Below are 21,203 nucleotides of genomic sequence, written 5' to 3' on the forward strand. Positions count from 1 at the left end.
CGATCACTTCCTATCTTCAACAGCTGTGAGGGGGGAGAGGTGAATCTCTGAGATATTTAGTTCAGAATGAGAAAGCTTTGGGGATGCTTTAGTCAGTACCACACATCAAGTCTTGTATGTTGTAGTCAGTACCACACATCAAGGACCCTGTAGGTTGCATGTACAGGGAATTTAACATTAGTGTGAGGAAAGCAAGGGATCAAGCTGCATGTCACCTGAGCTTCCTCCTAACTGATAAGGCAGTGCAGTAGACCTTCATGTTTCCTCTCCATCACCGGGCTTTTCTTTAAAACTTGCAACCTGAGCATTAAATGAGATGGATTTTTTAAATTACTTGTAAATAATATTGTTCTTTACTGAACTACAAAACAAGTTTTAGTTTGACTAGTTGGATTTTAGTTTATGACACAGGTTTTTTAATTATTATTATTGATAACTGCAGCATAGCCTAGTCACACCAAACTGCCACTCCTGGGCCCCCAAGCAAGTCCCATAATCCCATAGCTGCTCAATTGTAAGAATAAGATAAAGTAAAAAATGTATTATTAAATAAACAATCCACTCTCACCACTGTACTTTCCCATTGCTCAGCACACATGTCTTGTATAGCTGCATTGCATTCAAAACATTGAGTCCATTGTGGGTTGACAGTGAAATCTGTTATCCTTTATGTCTGGTTTATCATCTTTTGAATAAAACTGTAACCGCACTAGCAATGTCCTTTTGTGACAATATAGCAGACAATTGCTCCCTTTTGTAGCATGGAGTTGCATAAATACAGCACCAGGCATCAAAAATCAGCATTTAAAAAAACACATTTCAGGCATTTCAATAAAACTATTTAATATTTATATATGTGAACATTTTCAGTACAAAATATCAAAAAGGAGGCATAGAGGCATATGTTTAGAACAACATTCAGAACATTTATTTAGATCTTCAAATTATTGGTTGTCCAACAGCTTTGAATTGCAGAGTAAGATCATTAAAACTACTTGAATTTCATTGAGAACCAAGTGGAGAGCCCTATAAAGCTATTGAATGTGGAACAGTTGTGAAGGAGTAGAGTTTTAAAATGGAAGTTGTCAGGTAGAAAAACATTGGCACCCCAGGCTATAAACAGGAGGGAAAAAAACAAATCCGCCCAGCTACTCAGGACAAGAAGGTAGTTTTACAGACCTGTCAATTCAGAAAACTCCTTCTTGCACGAGCATTGAGGTCTAGTTTGGGTAATTGGTGTCAAAGGGAACACTAAACTGAGGGAACAGATCTGTTGGAATTTTAAGCTTCAAGTAGTTGACTTCTGGCCTCTGGAACCCACTGGGTAAAATCAATAGAGTAGACCCCATGTGGAGTTATATATGAGGCCTCAAATCCATTCTCCCCTGACTAAGTACAAATAAAACAGTAATGTCTAATATATTTTATATAAAAGGTACTGCTAAAGAAAAGCATTACTATCAGTACAATTCATTAGCATCCTGAGCTTTTGCATTCACAAAATATAGCTTAAAAAAGATAAAACTATGGAGCATTGTCAATTTTGTTTTATATATATACAGTACAGACCAAAAGATTGGACACACCTTCTCATTCAAAGAGTTTTCTTTATTTTCATGACTATGAAAATTGTAGTTTCACACTGAAGGCATCAAAACTATGAATTAACACGTGGAATTATATATGGAATTATATACATAACAAAAAAGTGTGAAACAACTGAAAAATGTCATATTCTAGGTTCTTCAAAGTAGCCACCTTTTGCTTTGATTACTCCTTTGCACACTCTCGGCATTCTCTTGATGATATATATATATATATATATATATATATATATATATATATATATATATATATATATATATATATATATATAATATTTATAAACTTTATAAAGCACAGATGCCCCAAAGTTGGCTTTTGATTTTACCCACCATGCCCAATATGAGAAGAGGTTGAAAAAGCGAAAAAATCCCATTCGACAAGCCTTTTGAAAAATAAAGACCACCCTTACGTCTCTGATTAATAGTCACTGAAAAGCTGCATCATGCATTGAATCGCATTGTACAATTGTACTACTTTTCACCGTATTATAAGTTTCATCGAACTAGAACTGCATTACTTAAATAGATTGCAGAGATTTACTGTTGTTTACTAATTATTTGTTTACTTTTAAATATCATAAAATCATAAATGAGAGGAACCGTGGCAACTTCAATTGTACAAAACTATAACGTTTAGTATAATGCATTATTTATTTTCAGGCCACAGCCCTCAATACATTTTTTTTGGCTTAGGCCTGCAGTTTGTATGAACAGTTCTGCAAGTGTCATCACTAAAGAGTACACCTACCAATAATGAGGATGGGTTCCCTTTTGAGTCTGGTTCCTCTCAAGGTTTCTTCCTCATACCATCTCAGGAAGACTTTCTCTTGCCAGTGTTATCACTGGCTTGCTAAATAGGGATTAACTTATAGACACAAATATTCTCTGTAAAGCTGCTTTGGGACAATGTTTATTGTTAAAAGCGCTAACTGAATTTTTAGCGCTTTATAGGAAAAATTTTAAGCACCTCTGATAAAGCATAAAGCATTACTAACCACAAAATTCACTTAATCATCTCCTTAACCTACACAAACCAAATTAAGGCTGCATCCTCTAAGAGCAGGACAAACAGTCCACAACATTTCAATACAAAAAAACACCAAGTAAATCAATTTTATTCTTCCATTCTGTGAACATGTGTGCTTTTTAAAGGTATGTTAAAATGCTAGTAATTTTAACATCAATTCATCATGACAAGAAAAACAAAACAAAACAGAAACTGAGACAAGCAGCCTGGCAACAATGTGATTATGGAATGATGAAAATAAACAGGGTATTTTATTTTAAAAAAATAAGTTTTAACTCTCGTAAACAATTCATAATAATATAATTGAAAGAAATCAACAAAAAAAAAAAAATCTAATACTCTTTTATGCCAAAAATCCATAAGGCCACGTGGAAACTGTCCTGAGCTTGAACTGAGAACCTGGCTAAGCTACATGATAGAAATAAATAAAGCTCTTTAAACATTTAGATTAAAACATACACATTTAAGATTCCTTCATTTCAGCACTCGGTCAAGGTGCTTAGCGAACCCTATTTTTTTGGTCGGTTCATAGACCAGACAAAAGTCTTTAAAGATTTGGAAATTTAATTGTGAACATTCGCGTCAAAAAAATAAAGCACGTGCTCAACATGTCTCTGATCAACACGATCCTGTGGATTTCCATTTCTTCTGCTTGGAGTGAGTGTGAAATTCTCATGGTCCCTTTTCATTTTATCCCTCATCATCTGCCTCAGAACAACAATCATCTCTGGAAATAAGAAGTGGCAGCTCCATGTCTGGGTTTTCTCTGCCTGGCAGTGATCTTACTGTAGAGCCATTGCCTAATAAAAAACAAAAAAAACAAAAAAAAAAACCCAATCAAACGTGGAAAAAGATAAGTAATAATACTAGCATCCAATATCTTTTTAATGCTATGTTCATTTTAATCATAATAAAAATACTCTAACATCCAATGCCATGTGATATAATATAACACAGGTCTACATTATGAGCTTACAGCCTAGCCATGTAAAATACTTAAAGATCAAGTTTTACTAAATTGGTATATTATGGATTATAAATAGAAAAGAAAAATCCCGAACCTTTGCTGTAGTATGCCTTGAGACCCACGTGCAGCGAGATTCCCGATAAACAAACAACGAACCCCAACCAGTTCACGATGCTCATTTTGTCATCCATGAATTCTACTGCAAGCACTAAAGTGCACACCTCCTAAAAAGACACATACAAAGATAAAAAGTCCATTACATTTGTGTGAATGACATCATTTTTATACGAATCAAGGAATTCATTAAGGCCTGTGGATGGGAACATTGACATCCTGGAAGAGATCACTGAGAAACTTTTGGGTAAAGAGGATCAGGTAGAATAATTTTGTATTGATTTGCACTTCTAAGGGGAAAACTAGACTTAAAACATGACTGAAAGAGGCCCCCTACAGCATTTACTCTTTAATGAAAGAATATTTATAATATATATCATTAAATATTTTAAAAATTGTGCATGTACTTTCAAAATATCTGTTTGGTAGAATTATGTAAAGCTTTGCCAGACACACTACATGCCAATGAATTCTTCCTCTGTGTTATTCAATGTCATACATCTTAAATCAAAGGCAATACTCTCTTATTATCTACATTCTTTGCTTCTGGCAACAATTTCATTTCACTATATTTCACATGTCAGGTTGTGCTTATGCTGTGTCACAGGGTACACTTAGATGAGAATGCTTTCGATTAGCTAATGTTGCTATGATTGACAGTGGCGAGAGAGAGAGAGAGAGAGAGAGAGAGAGAGAGATGAGAGAGAGAGAGAGAGAGAGAGAGAGAGAGGGGCAGAACACCACCCTTAACATCGAGTGAAAAAAAAATTCACTGTTCCACAAACAGTACAAACAACAGTGGAAAACTACAGGGTTAATGCGGTTTCAAAAAAGTGTGCGTGTTCACCTTGAAGATGCCTGCAATAGAAAGCGTGAGGCTGGAGGTCCGGGAAACAAGCAGGAACTCTGAGAAACCAAGCCCAAATGCCAGTGAGCCTCCCACAAACAGAGCCAAGAGAGAGTAGAGCAACGGATGGAGCTCATTTACCCGGAACAGCTTCTCTGTCATAGCAAGATTCAGCCCTGTTTACAAACCCACATACGCACACACAAAGCAAGACCATCTGTAATGAACTATAGTCTGTAGCATGTAATACTCTGGCTGTATAACAATTTCAGAGAAGAACCTTATGTAATATAAAGGGTACAGAGTAACCTTCATTGAACATGAAAAGAGGAAACAGCCCCATGAACATGATTGGCTGCAGATGATACATGGTGTCTATAGGGTTCTGGAGTCCTGCATTGGCGGAAATCAAAAGTACATACAGAATGTTAGCAGGCAATGCTAAACAACATGAAAAATATAAACAATAATAACATTTACTCATTTACTCCTCATCAAGACAGGATGTCAAGACATTGCTCATAAAACTAAGTGGCATAGCAGGGTCCAACCTTTATCATTAACAAGCTATTCCAGGAGACCTTTTGAGTTGGTCTTTTAGTTAAAGTTTACGTTCACTTCTAAGTCTACTTCTGGTACATTATTTTATCAGCAGTACTAGTAAAAAGGAAGGGTGCAGCCAGGCTTTAGTTCAGCTCTCACATGCCCATGAAAGCTTCAACTTTCATGCAAACGCTGCTGCCTATTGCTACCTATCTGAGCCAAGTCTCTGTTTTCTCTCAAATGTCATAGCAACAATGAAAATACAGCACCAACCAAGACATAATAACATCAGTCTCAGTACATCAAAACTATTTGCAGGTTTAAGTGTGGCCTTTCCTTTTACCACTGAGCCACAACTGCTCAATGTTTTGTACTAAAGGGTTTGCGTACTTAATTTTTTTTCTCCCAAATCTTCCTACTGAGCAAACAAAGCTCTCATGCCGTGTTCCGACATGCTCTAAATCAGACTCACCGAGCTCTGCTTTCTGCATGAGGAGTTGTGTAAGGGTCCAGCGGATCCCCCCTATAAAAGAAGCCAGCAGGACCATGATAAAGCCCTCCAGGTTAAACTGAGTGGACTTCAGCGTAAACATAAATAATCCACCAGCTATCAGCAGCACTACGAGGATCAGGAATGGGTTCTGGGAAGAAAAAAACAAAAAACATGATACACACATGAACTGCATGACCTAATTATTCAAACACAAGTCACATCATGGGTTTACAAGTCAAACACAGGGCATTCATGCGAAGTAAACTTCTGCTGCACTTTCATATCTACTGCATATAAGAAAATTGTTTAACACCTTGTTTTACACCTTGAGCAGCACCACCATGGCCTTGAAAGTTTTTTTTAATAGCCCACCAACATTCAGAATAATGTCTGAAAAATGTCTATTTGCTAAAACTACAAAATAAAATAAAAAATGTGGGTCTATAGATCAATTCTCAGTATCAACAAAGCTTCAGGTTCACTTATTGTTCCACTGTTTTGTAAAATTCGTCTGCTGTGTAATTTTCTTTTTGGTCCTCCACACCCACTGAAAATTATAATAAAGTGTAATGAAACTCTCACCGGTTCTTCCAATTTGAAGAGAAGGGAGAAAAAGAGAATGAAGAGTACCGCAGAAGACTTGGTCATTGTGTATCTGCAGGAAACACACATCGTTGAAATAAAATACGCATGTGCCATTTCAGTCGTATGTACTAAACCTGGCAGTTATGTACTATGTACACATAAAAAATTTGTTCATACAAACATCCTAGCAGCACTTGCTTGCACATTTGGTAATTAAATTATAGTTCCTACCACCTTGATCCTGTTTGATTGTTGAAAGAAGAAAAGGCACCCACATTAACTGGTACAATGCTACTGCTTGTATTCTCGAAAGATTATTATAAGTTCATGATTTAGCACAAGTTCCTATTTTCTTCTTCTGCAATTACATTTTTATTGCTGTCTCTTGCCACAAAGCATCATATATTGTTATTTTGCTTAATAATATGCTGCATGAAACCAATTCACGTCAAATAAAAACAAAAACAAAAAAACTGTATGATTCTGATTAGGCAATGCTAAATCTCTGGTTATCAGCAACCCAACACACAAACATGCTCACAGACTGATAGAGATGAAAAGAAAGCTCCAATTGGATAGTCCAATGTCCAAAGCAGTTGCCAGTGCTGAAAGACAGAGAAAACCGAATTTAAACAAACAGGCTGCTATGTCAGTATGACTATGCTAAGCGTTTCAGCACATACAGAGAAATCACTAGATAGATTCAAGGACAAGAAATGAGTCCCTTGAGGAATTACTGTTTATCTTATTAACAAGAACCCCGACCCTACATTTTTATATTCAATAGGTAAGTTGCTCATGCCACACAGTCAGTCAGCATGGACTTCAGTCTAGTTCACATGAATAGACTTCTTTATCTCATCCTCTCCTCAACTGCATTAAGTCAAGGCAAGTTTATTTCTATAGAGCTTTTTTATAACAGATATTGTTTTAAAGCAGCTTTACAGAATTTAACAGTTAAGGTGAATGGTGTGCATTTATCCCTGGTGAGCAGCCCTGGCGACTGTGGCAAGGAAAAACTCCATATTAAAACCAAGTGACCAAAAAGGATGAGGATGAAAAGCCCATGCTTATGTGCATGCCTACCTGTTGGTGCCACCTTGTAAAAGTAGTCCTTCCAGTTTAGAGTGACTCTAGGCTTCCGTGTCCAGCACTGCATTGCACACCGTGTGATCGTAGACAAGCAAAATATGATTATGAGGTGGAAGAGGGTCATAAACAAAGGATAGTGGAAATCCTACGGACAATGAGAACAAAGATCTGAATCAACGTTAAGAGAAATAAAAATAAAAAAACAACTGCATTCAGTAGTGTGAAAAGGATAGTAAGGATTTATGATTCCAGCAGTAGTTCTCAGAAAGATGTTCTTTACCTTCATGAGCCACTTGTTGTAGAACGTGATCCCGATCGAGAAGACGTAGAAGAAAAGGACCAGGCCTATGGTGCGGAGAGCCCGGCAGATGATAGACACTGGGCACTTCATCCTGAGTTTTACATCCAGGCAGCAGACTAACTAGAATGAAAAACAGAATTTAAAGACCACTCACAAAATAGGAAAACCCATTATACTGGGTCTAGCAACAATCTTTAGCTGTAGATGTTTTATGTAGAGTCATAAAAAGTGTAAGTGTACAAAACAGATCTAAAAATGCAGATCTACTGTACTCAGTGGGTAAACAATAGAATAATGTGCCAGCACATTAGAAAGTCTTCAGTGCGACAGAAAATCGATAGCATTTAACATCAGATTTCAACTGTATTAAGTATTACTTACATTAGCTAAATACAGAAGTGAAAATTCCAGTTAAGGTGTGGACTGATGATCAGTTAAGTCTCATGAGACATGTTTTGTGTTTGCAGGGGCACAGAAAATGTACCATAGGTTCTAATGTGGAAGTGAAAGGTCTCGCTTAGAGATTTATAAAACCAAATAATAATAATAAGTGTCATTTAGCTTCTGTTCAACGATCTGATGTACTGAACTTAGTGTTCACAAGTCTTGAAATAGAATATCATAATTACCATTTTATAGCTACACTGTGATAGATCACTTTAATCCTCAAAACAGGAAATGTTAACATACTTGGCCACACTATCACAGCTGTGCTAAAAACTCTAAGAGCACTTCTTTTTTCTCAACATTGAGATTTCCGCATATAAATAGTGTCAAATAATCAGCACAAGTCTGTAGTCTTCCATCAGACACTAGCTGGGAATATATATATATATATATATATATATATATATATATATATATATATATATATATATATATATATATATATATATGCATGTTCATGTGTATTACAGGCAGCAGGACAAACTGCTATAAACGTGTCAGTTAGCGTGCATGCTGCGTGTGCTTGCTGCGTGTGCATGATGAATACCGGGTCAATAGACGTTTGTATGAGAAGTTCTCCTACCTCACTTGTAAGCTTTTTCCATCCGGACCAGAAAAAGGGGTTGCAAATGAAATACTAAGTTACCATAACTGTCCCTGTACCACCATACACTCTTAATAAGAGGTAGCAATGTGCATTCAGTCCAGTGGCTTTAGAAAAAAAGAGCAGCTCGCCGGCCTATAACACTGCAAGCGGCTGAATATGCAGTCAGGAGCCGTTCAGATCTCAGCCATGTTTGCCCGTGCAGCAGGTAAACCCCAGTGACGTGTCCATGCAGCGCGCGCTGGGAAACGCTGACTTGGGCATATCAATTGATATTTATTGTTTATTGTTAACACATTATCGGAAAGCATTATTATTTTCAGCATTTTTTAAAATACATATAATATCGATAGCAATTGTAAATATTACATACACAAGGGTAACTCTAATACAAATAATAGTCTATTAACAGGAAGTTTATTATGTTATGTTTACCCCACAAGGGCAGTGTTGCCAGGTGTGCAGGGTTTACCCCTAAACCGTACCATGTGTAAACCACTGGGGTATATATATTATGAATATGGTCTTGTAAATACAGTCGGGATGTGTTTCGGATTTTTATTATGATTGAACTTAACCGTATGAATGTGCTTGCTATGTGTCAGAGTATGGTCTATGACAACATAGGGAAAGCGTTTTAATATTTGATGATTTTGTAAATGTTTATTGTATATGTTTCAACAATAGTATATATATTAAGCTGGAAATATTTCCTGACTTGTATTATGGTTTAGTGGACTTATATATACTTGGCAACCAGGACAACCGGAAGCCGGAAGTAGGGGCTACATCTAAGGGCTTTGTGGCTTCTTTGTTTGGAGTGTGTTGATCCAGAAATTGGGTAAGTGTCTTCTTGCTTTAAATCGAGCTGCGTGATATTGAAACAGAAACACAATATAAAATTTTAATTGACCAAAACGCTGGATGTTGGCAGCAGCTGCTTGATTAGAGCATGGCTGAGGAAGAGGACGATGCCGGGTTTGATGAGGAGTTGGATGAAGGGGGAAACGGTGTAGATGCGGCACATGGTAGAAGGAAGAGGCTTTTCTCGAAAGAGCTGCGCTGTATGATGTACGGCTTCGGCGATGACCAGAACCCGTACACGGAGTCGGTGGATATTCTGGAGGACCTGGTTATCGAGTTCATTACAGAGATGACCCACAAAGCCATGTCTATCGGGCGCCAAGGTCGCGTTCAGGTCGAGGACATCGTCTTCCTCATCCGGAAAGACCCGAGGAAGTTTGCTAGAGTGAAAGATCTCCTGACGATGAACGAGGAGCTCAAGAGAGCCAGAAAAGCTTTTGATGAAGCCAATTATGGCTCCTGAACGGTCAGTTACAGTGTTGTAGCAGTGTTTCCCGAGCAACTACATCATACTGACTGAACTCTTCAACATGCTGCAGGAGGATGTGTAACTGCGTTCCTTTTTTTATATTTTTTGCCCGAACAATATACTTGACATTATCACACACACTATCAGTGAAATGCAGAGGTTTTTTAAGTACAATAAAGCATGGGTGGAGTAAACTAAACAGGGTCTCTCTCTCATTCATTCATTCATATATATATATATATATATATATATATTATATAAAAAATTACATACACTGTAGACATACAAAGAAAAATAGAGAAAATCATAAAATGGCAAAAATAAGCTTTTAATGTTCTTAATATCAAATTATTAAGAATAAAGCAATCTGATAAAGTTACTAAGTATACTATGGGTCTATAATTTATTGAAACATGTAAGTCTTGTGATAAGCTTTTAGCCAACTTAGTTTTTTCTCTTAAGATCATTTTTGGGCTTGGCTTTTTTATTCCCTGAAACTGTACATGTTATTGTACTGTTTTATGTTCCAAAAATAGTACATGACCTATTAAGATCTGTTTACCAGTTTATGACGTCATATTCAATCTACAACATACAATCAACACGTATCTACAACGAGGTCTTGAAACAGACCTTGATGGGTGTTATTGCTGCTTTTACATTTGCTCATTCAGCAAACACTTTTATCCAAAGTGACCTTATAATCAAGACACCAGCAGTTGAGGGTTAAGGTCTTGTTCAAGATGAGTTCCCAACCTTCCAGGCAGAATCCAAAATCTTTACCAAATGGACCATTATCCTCTCTTAAAAATGTTTAGCTTGATTCTATTCTTAAACACTGACTTATGTATGAGATCCTGTGAATGTTTTTGATGCAGATTACAAAGCCTTGGATAAATCCATCTGCTAAAAATTGTAAATTTAAGTCGTAGGTTTATCATGACTAAGATGCAAATGCATTTTCTGTTACCAGTGTCAGAAATGCAGTACTGTAGCTGTGGTTCCCTGTTCGTTATATCTGCTGCTGAATCTTCACACCACACTGGGTGAAAAATAATACATTCCAAAATTTAATCGCAATATATGCCATAATAAAATATAGAAGCAATGAAGAATCAGTTAATGACCAAGAACAGTCAAGAACTTTTTTACATTAATACTGAATGCAGAGTCAACAGCAACTTCAATACTATGCAGTGAGTGTTAAAAAAATATTCTTGAATTTTGTTCAAAGGAGGGCAACAGCTTTTATGAGTTGTACAGTTCTTGGCTAGTACATAATGTAGCAGTATATTTAATAATTTAAATTGAAAATGATTGTAGAAGGTATACCATATGAAATTTGAATTCTTGGATGCTTTCATTTTTAATTTTCATTAACAATGTAGCAGCAACGTTCATTTAAATAACCAGAAATCTTCAACTTTATTTGTTTCAATGACACTGGGGGGAGAAAAAAAGAAAAAAAACTTTATTGGTAACCTCCTCAAAACAAAAACTTACAAACATCAGACCTAAATATTTAAATTTTTTTATTCAGTTCTTTCAAGCATTTGTTTAAATATGATGACGTGTAAGAGGTTTTAGCATTGGTCTAGGCAGCGATAACATGCTGCTGATCTAGTCTAAATAGTAGACTAAAAAACGCCCAGCCATGTGCGGTCTACCACAGTATGATCTGTTGATCTATTTCACAAAGTAATTTAAAGGTGCTGCAAACCACACACCACTGCTTGGCTCTTCTGCTCTTGCAGGAACATGCAGGGTTCTCCCTGGAGCATGAACATCATGTGTTGCACCTTAGCAGACCTTATTCGGGTGTTCATCTGTACGTCTGTTGAAGCATTATAAGTTGTCGAGATGGATGATGAGAGGCAACGGACCAGATGGTAAGGGGTCATGAGTGTGTTTGAGGGGATGAAATTGAGATGACAGGGGGGTCAAAGGGTAGAGGAATGTCCATAAGTCTCTGTTTTACTGCACATTCTCCATCATCTTGAGGAATTCTGTTATTTAAAATAAAAAAACAATCTTGTTAAAAGATTACAAGTTCTCTACATACGTAGCAGACCGATATGCTCTTATAATTCCTCATATAATTTTTTTTCAATATGAGTCTCTAATATACTAATTCTTACTTTGTCAAAGGCACAATAACTTGTGAAATGCGTCTTACCATCAAAGTCCAGCATGCCATCAGAGTTTTTGTCTCCGTCCTTCAGCAGCTCATCGATCTCATCCTCTGTGATGGACTCGCCAGTGCTGCGGATGATCTCGGCGAACTCATCTCTGTCAATGTAGCCATCGGCGTTCCTGTGAGCAAACAGAAAGGAAGATGCAGATAAGATTTTGGATGATCTCTCTTTTAACCATATACTATGCCCAACTCAATTACTGTACATACTTGTCAAACACACGGAAGCATTCTGCCAACTCTTCCTCACTCTTGCCGGCCTGATCCTCCTTTAGGAGTCTCACCATCATGACCAAGAACTCCTCAAAGTCAATAGTACCGCTGCCTGGGAGTTTTACAACATGAGACAATTAAACAATGAGACCGCTGGTGGGACTTCTTACAATAATGCAACATTGTAGGTACGTAGTTTGTAATATTAAAGCATATGAAAAGCAGGGATACTACAAGTATAATATAGGATAATAATAGTCTGTGTTTTTTTCAATTGTTGGAAACCACATCCACCATTATTTTAAGTTCTTACTAATTACTAATCGAAACCCAAAAACACATAAGGCTGTAAATAATATTATCCTGGACTTATTGCATTCTGTGCTGGAAAATGACAGGACCTAAATGTTGATCTTCTGGTTCTGAATAATCTATTAAATACTCTGGATTAGAAGATGCAAAGTTGCTGCAACTTTGAGAGCGCTTGATGTGAAGTGAAGTATGTCAGGTTTTCCTTACCGTCCTCATCGACCTCCTCAATGATTTCATTTAACTCCTCTCTGGTTGGATTCTGACCCAACATCCTCATCACGGTACCCAACTCCTTGGTGCTGATGTCGCCACCACCGTCGGTATCAAACATATCGAAGGCAGCCTTGAACTCTGTTATTGAACAGGACAAACGACACAGATAGATTTGTTTGCGATCCTTAACATATATTAAATAGAAATAAAGCATTGTTCTTTCAACTCACCGGCGAGCATCTCCTCGCTCAGGTAGGAGCGGGCCTCCTGTTGCGCGTCAGTCTACAGCACAAAACATAACCGCATGGCAGAAACTTGTTTTTCTTACTATTGCTTCTTTGAGCTTAATCTGTTCAACATTCAGTATGTGCAGCAGTTTGATGGTTTTGCCTTACTGAAATAGGCTTTTATTTATTTATTTATTTTGTATTTTTTTATTCCACAATAGTGCATCCTATAATCAATGCATATATGATGATTAATGAGAGGGGGAATGGTTTTCATAGTTTGTCAGTTCGTTTTAATATTCCCAGTCTCTCCCCAATTTAAAGGGAAAATGTGTTCTCGTTTTTTCAGTGTTAATTAAAACATGATGAATCAGTGAGTGCAAAAAATTGGAAAATACTTTCAAGCCACTGCGCAAAAGCACGTGGTGAATTCTTTATGCTATTTTAGGGATCAGCAGGTTTTATCTTTCTAACCCTGTGCCTGTACATGGTAACTCTGAAACTGAACTCCTGGAATGTGTCGCCTAAGCAAGTCACTCTCACACCACACACACACACACATACACACACACACAGTGGGGATCAAGTGGCATTTCGGCATCAGTCTTCCATCCTACTTGCCTTTTTTTGTGAGCATTATGACCACAACATCTATCATATCTATTAATTAAAAGACATCTTCCATAGGCAATTTCATAATTTAAAATTAAACTGCCCAATAATCCCCAGTACCAGTATTTAATATCAAACCACCTGAAATATCTTACATTGCACTGAAAAACTCCATAGATGTATTCTTTCTTTTACTTCTACAAAGATTACAGAATATATATTTAAAAATATATATATTACAATATTCGCCAATTTTTTTTTCACCAATTCCCCATCAGTTGAACATGTTAAATGCGTCCTCTCTATAGTTTACACATTCAATTTCTTTTTCTTTTCTTTTCTTTTTTTTTTTGCTTTGAGCCATTAGCAAACCTAGATATATGTATTTTTGTTTCATGCTTGATTTCTGAGATCTCTTACCATGGTTGTGGATTAGTTTTCCCCACTATTATCCACCAATCAAGCCAAAAGGAGTGGTCAATCCGCGTGCACCTCAACAGATAGACTAGACGTCAAAGGAGAGTTCAGACACACTTTAAACAGGTCGGCTAAGGCCACGCCCACCAGCCACCGACGACCATCCAGATACACGGTCTCAAACGTGGTTCGGAAGCCACGCCCACCACGGATAGCCAGAATTAGAATGTTGAACTTTTAGGGTTCTGAGAAGCTTAAAGCTAAATCTGAAATGTGGGGTCTACATGGGTGGAAGAAAGTTTCCTAGTTTTTGACTAAGGGAAAAAAATTCGTACACCTACAGAAGTGTTAAAAGAAGTGTTAAACAAGCAGCGATTAATTAAAGGGATCAGTTAGTTGTTATAAGATTTTGGGTATGCAATAATAGCATTTTACCTCAGAGTCACAAAGAATAGGCCTACTATACTATCAGTTGGTAACTGTTTTATTCATACATTAATTACAACATTATCCTCGTCAGGGTTATAGTGAATCCATGCATGCAATTACACCAACATTTCTACTGACTAAGCCTGAAGTGTGAGAACCGTTAAATCAGAGCAACGTTAAACCTGGGAACATTTTCATATAGGGCTGAAAGGGTGTTTTGGAGCATGCTCTATGCTATTCACCCATGATTCAATCAAACAAATGCAGTGTTGTAATGACACTCCAAAAATAAAGCTTTCTAAACAGTGCAGCATGTTGTCATGGATGATAACTGTAGTTTATATGCATATGAGGGCCAACTGCATTATGTGCTAGGTGTACACACATTCAGGGATGTGCGCTGCTCTGTGTCATGAGCAAAAATAAACCCCCAAGAGCAAAAGTGCTGTCATGCAGAAATGCAGTTTGCCGTAAATAGCAAATGATATTAATGCTATGTGCGGATGTCCATTCTACGTCCCGCCCTTTCCAAACAAACAACGCAGGTAGCTGCTCAAGACATCACACTCCTTGTATGGTATGTGTTTCCTGAGTGGGGAGTGTTTATTGAAGAATTAGAGGGAGGGATGATCAAACGTGTGTGTGTGTGTTGTGAGGTGCAGACAAATTCTAATAGGGTAAGAAATGGGAGGAGGTAAAAAGTGATATACACTGCATAAGAAGCGAAATGTTTTAAAAAGAGAATTTGAGGGTGGTGTGCACCACAAGAGTAATGACAACCCTATGTAAAGCATCGCAACATGCCACACAGAGGACGCTCCTGAAGATGGGGCCTGAATCACTGTTCACATGAGAGGAAGACACACAAATTCCAAAGGGATCGTATAACTAGACAGCACAAAGAAGAAAAAAAAAAAGGAAAAAAAGAATAAATTTTTGGGTTTTACTCTCTTTCCATTTCGGAACAAAATCTCACCAGAGTGTGGTGTTTTGTTAAGTTTAGTCTTTGGGCATTTTTTTTGCATAGTAATATGCACAGCTTTTTGAAGATCTCTGAACATCTGTTACTTCACAAGGTAAGTACAGGTGAAGAAAACTGCATTATGTCTTTACAAATTGGAGATTGCTCTTGTATAAGGACAAGGACCATGCTGGTAATAGTTATAGTGAAAGGAACAGAGGACAAACACGTCTGGTACCACTCTGTACAGCATACTGTTGGAAACCTTATTACCCTAAAGCTTTGATTATGGTTGCCTAAAGGGGATGGAACAGATAGGAGCAAGGCTTGATCATATTCTTTACAATTATTGTTAATAGTAATATCTGCTTTTACTATTCAAACTGAGATTGACAACTGTGATATAGTGAAAGAGCATAAATACTTCTGAAACTTATAGTATTATCAGTAGATGGTTGGACACCTCACATATCATGACACCAAGACATAAAGGCAGACTGAGTCTGGTTTATTTCGGAACACTACAGGGTGGGCAAGTAGGGCAAAACGAGGGTCAAGTTTTTTAAGGAGTGGTAGATCAAATGTCATTAAGAAGCTGGAGCATTGGGGCAATGGGGTGAGGGGTGTGGTGTGTGTGAAAGTAAATTCCTCTTAAAAGGGTTTGATAGTTATTTATAGTCATTTCCACTGCCCCAAAAAGAAAGTTCCAGTAGGATGTTGCTACTGTGTCTTCCCATTAATTCCACATTGTCCATGAGACAAGCGTTCTTTCATGACTTTTTTCCATGAGTTTAACTTTCTACCAGGTTGTTCCATGAAGTTTGTTTAATTATGACCGGTGGCTAAAGAAGAAAAGGGTGGAATGTGGCAACATTACTGAACGTTCTCCATCATCTTCAAAAACTCTGGAAGAGAAACAAAAATAATTTGTATTAAAGCCTATCAATCTATTGTTTATTGCACATTTTGCTGTGAAAATGTTTAAAGTAAAACGTAAAGATGACTTTACCCTTGAATTCTTACCTGGTGTGTGCATATGCGGATGTGTGTGTATATGTAGGGATGTGTAATATACATAAAATATACGTTATATGTTTTGCACTTTTTTTTTTTACAATTTTATATATATATATATATATATATATATATATATATATATATATATATATATATATATATATATATATATATATATATACTTACATACAATAAAAATACAAATAAAACAAAAAATGTGTGTTTAAATGACTGGTTATTATTTTACCATCAAAGTCAATTTTGCCATCTTTGTTTGTGTCTCCATCTGTCATAAGCTCTTCTATCTCCTCCTCTGTTATTGGTTCTCCAGTAGAACGTAGGATATCAGCAAACTCCTCACGGTCAATGAAACCATCTCCGTTCCTGTTTTTCCATACCACAGAAAACAGACACATCCTTAGTATAACCAGTCAATGAAAACTGCTCCATTTTTATAAAACTAATCATAGAAAGTATTAAAGGGTTTCACATTATTTAATAGTGCTCCTCACTAGTTACATTTTACATCATTACATAAGAAGTAGTGTAGAATTAAGATTAAATATACAACCTGGTAAAAAAATTTGTTCTCTACAATTAAATGATGAGAATTGAGCTTTTCCTGCTTTTATGCATGTAATGTACACCTCAAGCACAAGGAGCACAGAAAAGCAAAAATCGAAACAGAGATTTTGCCCTTGGTTAAACAAACATTTTGAATCAATTTTATAAAAATGTATAACAATATAATAACAGAAATTGTAACTTTGTAAATGTGGTTTACTATATTTAAAAATCTCATTTCGTTAGCATTACATTAGACTTTGGCTTTTAGAAGATTTTTCTCTCATCAATTAGATCTCTTTAGAGCTCTTCTAATACTATATATTAGTAAGATCGTGGAATTGAATATACACACCATATATACACACACTCCTACAATATATGGATTTCTCAGGCAAATTTGTCAATTGTACTTAAGCAGCTATAAGGGAATATTTTTTACTATGCAGTATTAAAATGTGTAAGTATTAAAAGCTAAAAATGTTGGATTATATTTAGTCCATGAAACAGCTAGTATTAAGACTGGCTGAATCCAGTCCAGCAGCCAAAAATATACTGAAAGCCTTTGTAATTCTCCTCTGGAAGAACCGTACATAAATAAACAAATTTGTTTTGTCTCTGTAAAAGTAGTTTCCATACTTGTCAAAGACACGGAAGCATTCAGACAGCTCTTCTTCACTTTTGCCTGCCTGATCTTCTTTCATCTGTTGCACCATCATCACCAAGAACTCCTCAAAGTCAATGGTGCCGCTGCCTGATGCAACACAATTCATTTTATTTTATAGTTAAAGGAGAAATAAAGCCTAGATTACATCTTCTTAATTTGGGATAAAACCACAAGTGGATATCTGATAAATCATGTAAAGCCATACCATCTTCATCAACCTCCTCAATGATGGCATCCAGCTCCTCTCTGCTTGGATTCTGGCCCAACATCCTCATCACGGTTCCCAGCTCCTTGGTGCTGATGTCACCACCACCATCAGTATCAAACATATCGAAGGCAGCCTTAAACTCTACCACAACAGATGAAAAGATAAAAGCATGACAATAGGATAAATATTCAACGTTGATGACAGTGTTATCCCTTCTTTTATAATTGATTCACTACTCAACCATACATAATCAACAGTCTGGTCTTCATCATCCATATTTGCATGATTTATGTGGATGTGTACCAATGGGGTATTTAATCCTAAACAGTATAGCATTTTATAAAAAAAACAAAAAAAACCAAACAAAAACAAACAAACAAACAAAAAAAACAACAATGCATTTTTATTTATTATATAGTTAAATTCAGAGCTAGAAAATTTTAGACATAAGCATAGACCCTGTTGTGCACACCATAAGAGACTCACCGGCAATCATCTCCTCGCTCAGGAAGGAGCGGGCATCAGTCTGGGCTTCAGTCGGCTACAAAAATTGTGAGGATGGAAAGAAGAATGATAGAATAGGAGAGAAAGACAACATGATAAACCTTATGAATTTATAGTGCAATCTGACTGGTAATTTGCATAGCTGATGGGAAATAACACATTTACTTTCTTATAATTTAATTATGAAAACCAATATTTTTTTCACCAGCAAGCATGTGATTCATGGTAAAGAATATTGCATGTAAAGTAAAAATAATTTAACAAGAATTTATTTGATACTGATAATCTGACACTGCCAACACATCACAATCTTCAGTGTTGAATAAAAACCTACAATATTTACACTAAAATTAAATATTCTATGTAAATTCTACCACAATAAGCAGCAAAATCTGAATTGATTCAAATATGAAATGATCATGGATGCTCAATATGGATGATATTGCAGTGTATATTTTACACTTACACAGCCAAAGAGAAACTAGACTGCTTGATTCGAATCAAGAGATGCTGCTTTTCTTTTACAAATACATTTCATTTACCAGTGAATCACTGAGTTCAGACATCTAGAACCTTGTTAACATTTACAGCACAGACATGCAAAAGCATTTGTTCTCTCTCCATGGAAAAGTTGCAATGATTGTGCCCTACTATTAACCAGATATCAATTGTCTGCACATTTAGGCTCAAACTGATTCTGATTTACATTGTCCCCCAAATAATATTAGAAAGTGCAAAGAGATAAATTAACCACACCTGGCATCCAAAAAGCCAGTGATCTTTACACTTGAGCACATTCCACAACTGTGTGTTCAGTATACAAATATAGCTCTAATTAATTCCTTCAGCAGCCGAGGAGTGTTCCAAAAGAAGACTGGCATTAAGATAATTCTCCTTCTCCTCACATGCCCTCTTCTCTTTCATCTCTGCAATTTATCACACCACAAATGCCAAAGTGCATTCTTACTCTCTCTCTCTCTCGCGCTCTCTCTCTTTCTTACATTAGTTTCTCCCTCTCTGTCTCTATGTCTCTATGTGTGTCTCTCTCTCTCTCTCTCTCTCTCTCTCTCTCTCTCTCTCTCTCTCTCTCTCTCTCTCTCTCTCTCTCTCTCTCTTTTTCCTTTTCTCTCTCTCTCTCTTTCTTACCCAGGCTCACATACATCTTCAGTTTGCACAAATGTAATAGGCACCATACTGACAAACAAAAAAAAAGTCTCACTTGCAAATAATACATTTCTGCCCCTTTAAGCTTTAGATTACTTTAAAGGTTCTACTATTGTACATCAGACAAATTATCAATTTTTTCATTATAAAGTTATTTTCTGAAATCCATAGAATTCAGTTTCTGATATATGTTCTAATTAATCAGATAGAGGAAAAGAAGTCTTACAAAACAACTGAGAACTATTTCCCATCACTCAGAAGAGTCCCAAATGAATGTGCAATGTTGCTATTTCCTCTTCAGACACACATTACCTTTATGCCTGACACATCGCAAAAAAATCATCATATCAACAGGAGGAAAACAGTTTGTTTAATTACATCCTATGTTGCATATGTTGCCTTCACTATGATCAATTCAAATCACAGTATGATACTCCAAAACCATCAACACAAAACAAATAGCATAACACAATAGCACAGATTTCTTTTTTTTTTTTATAAATTATTTTTACAGTTAGTGTAGGAACTTAAAAACAGCAATGCATTCTCAAATTCATCCATCCTATGTTCAGATGCAGCACCTTCAAAACAGTCCCAACTTAAAACAAATTTTTGCAGTAAAAACTCTTCAGTAAAACAATGATTTTCTCCACATCAGTAAAACTGTAGCCCATTATGATGCTCTTACCATGCTGATGGTCTGTTGGTTACAGTGAGTTCGATCTAAAGTCTGAAGAACAACACAAAGAATAGAATCTTTGTTTCCCACAAGTGTCCAACCAAGCAGCTGCACACTCCCTTAATAAGTACCCCCTTACTACGTCTACCTGTTTTCCAAAAAGTCCAGAAGCTTTAGACTGGAGACTTACTGACCAATGTGTGGCTTGCTTTTTTTAAAAACACCACCCCTGTCCTTGCATCCTACTATGATACTTTATGTCCCCGGAGAAAACTCTATTGATCCAAATTTAGATAATAATCCAATGCCATTTATCAAGAAAAAACTTGGGAGGGGTAGTAGGGGGGCACTGAGAGGTTATTTTAGCAGTGGATAAACAGAAATTTTTCCAACAGCAGATAGACACTAGTCATCACCTACACATACATACACACTTGCGTTTATCCAGTGAAATAGGAGTAGGGGTAAGATTTGTGGCATTATACACATGACACATTTCTTCACCTTATCTGCCAATCAGCTGAGCGTAACTGCAGTTAGAGCTTCTGTAGTTATACTTCGAAGTGAAACAAAGGGACAGCATCATGAGTTACAACAAAGATATCGTTTTTCCTCTTGCAGAGACATTTGTGTTGGACTCAACATGCATTCAGGGAGCAGAATCAAAATATCCTGACAACATATTACATGTACATTTACACATGTACATTCAGGGTTCATAGTTTGGGGTTCAACAATCATATTACATAAATTTAATTTAATTAAATCTTTTTAGTTTGTCATCCCACAGTGCAACAACAGATAGCAAACATATACATGCACACAATAAATTAGGATAAAAAAAAAAAAAAAAATAATAATAATA

General features: G+C 36.5%; 4 protein-coding genes across 5 annotated transcripts; 1 reads left to right on the forward strand and 3 right to left on the reverse strand.

The window, feature by feature from the left end:
* Positions 1-2,705: 2,705 nt before the first annotated feature.
* On the reverse strand, positions 2,706-8,953 carry LOC310741778 (solute carrier family 35 member C2-like). Its single transcript, XM_083570026.1, has 10 exons — positions 8,604-8,953; positions 7,553-7,693; positions 7,267-7,417; positions 6,722-6,785; positions 6,178-6,250; positions 5,575-5,743; positions 4,869-4,952; positions 4,560-4,735; positions 3,693-3,822; positions 2,706-3,431 (listed from the first exon to the last, which is right to left on the reverse strand). The coding sequence occupies exons 2-10, from the start codon at positions 7,661-7,663 to the stop codon at positions 3,322-3,324; spliced, it is 1,068 nt and encodes a 355-aa protein (XP_083426152.1). The 5' UTR covers positions 7,664-7,693; positions 8,604-8,953; the 3' UTR covers positions 2,706-3,321.
* Positions 8,954-9,352: 399 nt separating this feature from the next.
* Positions 9,353-10,156, forward strand: taf13 (TATA-box binding protein associated factor 13). Of its 2 annotated transcripts, none has more exons than XM_083570038.1 (2): positions 9,353-9,465; positions 9,559-10,156. In XM_083570038.1, exon 2 carries the CDS (start codon positions 9,577-9,579, stop codon positions 9,949-9,951), a length of 375 nt encoding a protein of 124 aa, XP_083426164.1. In that variant the 5' UTR covers positions 9,353-9,465; positions 9,559-9,576; the 3' UTR covers positions 9,952-10,156. The 2 variants fall into 2 exon arrangements, with proteins under 2 accessions (XP_083426164.1, XP_083426165.1); XM_083570039.1 differs by having other exon boundaries at positions 9,355-9,465; positions 9,562-10,156.
* Positions 10,157-11,411: 1,255 nt separating this feature from the next.
* tnnc2.2 (troponin C2, fast skeletal type, tandem duplicate 2) lies at positions 11,412-14,286 on the reverse strand. The gene is made up of 6 exons (XM_083570035.1): positions 14,149-14,286; positions 13,120-13,171; positions 12,884-13,027; positions 12,362-12,476; positions 12,134-12,270; positions 11,412-11,963 (listed from the first exon to the last, which is right to left on the reverse strand). Exons 1-6 carry the CDS (start codon positions 14,149-14,151, stop codon positions 11,932-11,934), a joined length of 483 nt encoding a protein of 160 aa, XP_083426161.1. The 5' UTR covers positions 14,152-14,286; the 3' UTR covers positions 11,412-11,931.
* Positions 14,287-16,022: 1,736 nt separating this feature from the next.
* Positions 16,023-20,489, reverse strand: LOC310741784 (troponin C, skeletal muscle). The gene is made up of 6 exons (XM_083570034.1): positions 20,348-20,489; positions 18,478-18,532; positions 17,989-18,132; positions 17,756-17,870; positions 16,800-16,936; positions 16,023-16,440 (listed from the first exon to the last, which is right to left on the reverse strand). The coding sequence occupies exons 1-6, from the start codon at positions 20,348-20,350 to the stop codon at positions 16,409-16,411; spliced, it is 486 nt and encodes a 161-aa protein (XP_083426160.1). The 5' UTR covers positions 20,351-20,489; the 3' UTR covers positions 16,023-16,408.
* Between the last annotated feature and the right edge of the window lie 714 nt (positions 20,490-21,203).

The sequence above is a fragment of the Silurus aristotelis genome (genome assembly GCF_946808225.1).
Source record: "Silurus aristotelis genome assembly, chromosome: 19".
NCBI classification, from domain to species: Eukaryota; Metazoa; Chordata; class Actinopteri; order Siluriformes; family Siluridae; genus Silurus; species Silurus aristotelis.

What these genes read in the sequence shown, in the direction of transcription:
- LOC310741778 (XM_083570026.1), bottom strand. Translation starts at nt 7,663, where the DNA reads ATGAAGTGCCCAGTGTCTATCATCTGCCGGGCTCTCCGCACCATAGGC. An exon ending in CATGCAGAAAGCAGAGCTCG is followed by an intron (nt 4,953 to 5,574) that starts GTGAGTCTGATT and finishes CCGCCAATGCAG; the next exon opens with GACTCCAGAACCCTATAGAC. An exon ending in TCTTTTCATGTTCAATGAAG is followed by an intron (nt 4,736 to 4,868) that starts GTTACTCTGTAC and finishes GTTTGTAAACAG; the next exon opens with GGCTGAATCTTGCTATGACA.
- tnnc2.2 (XM_083570035.1), bottom strand. An exon ending in GAGCGAGGAGATGCTCGCCG is followed by an intron (nt 13,028 to 13,119) that starts GTGAGTTGAAAG and finishes GTTCAATAACAG; the next exon opens with AGTTCAAGGCTGCCTTCGAT. An exon ending in TGAGGAGGTCGATGAGGACG is followed by an intron (nt 12,477 to 12,883) that starts GTAAGGAAAACC and finishes TAAAACTCCCAG; the next exon opens with GCAGCGGTACTATTGACTTT.
- taf13 (XM_083570038.1), top strand. Translation starts at nt 9,577, where the DNA reads ATGGCTGAGGAAGAGGACGATGCCGGGTTTGATGAGGAGTTGGATGAA.
- LOC310741784 (XM_083570034.1), bottom strand. An exon ending in TGAGGAGGTTGATGAAGATG is followed by an intron (nt 17,871 to 17,988) that starts GTATGGCTTTAC and finishes GTGTTGCATCAG; the next exon opens with GCAGCGGCACCATTGACTTT. An exon ending in TGCTTCCGTGTCTTTGACAA is followed by an intron (nt 16,937 to 17,755) that starts GTATGGAAACTA and finishes ATGGAAAAACAG; the next exon opens with GAACGGAGATGGTTTCATTG.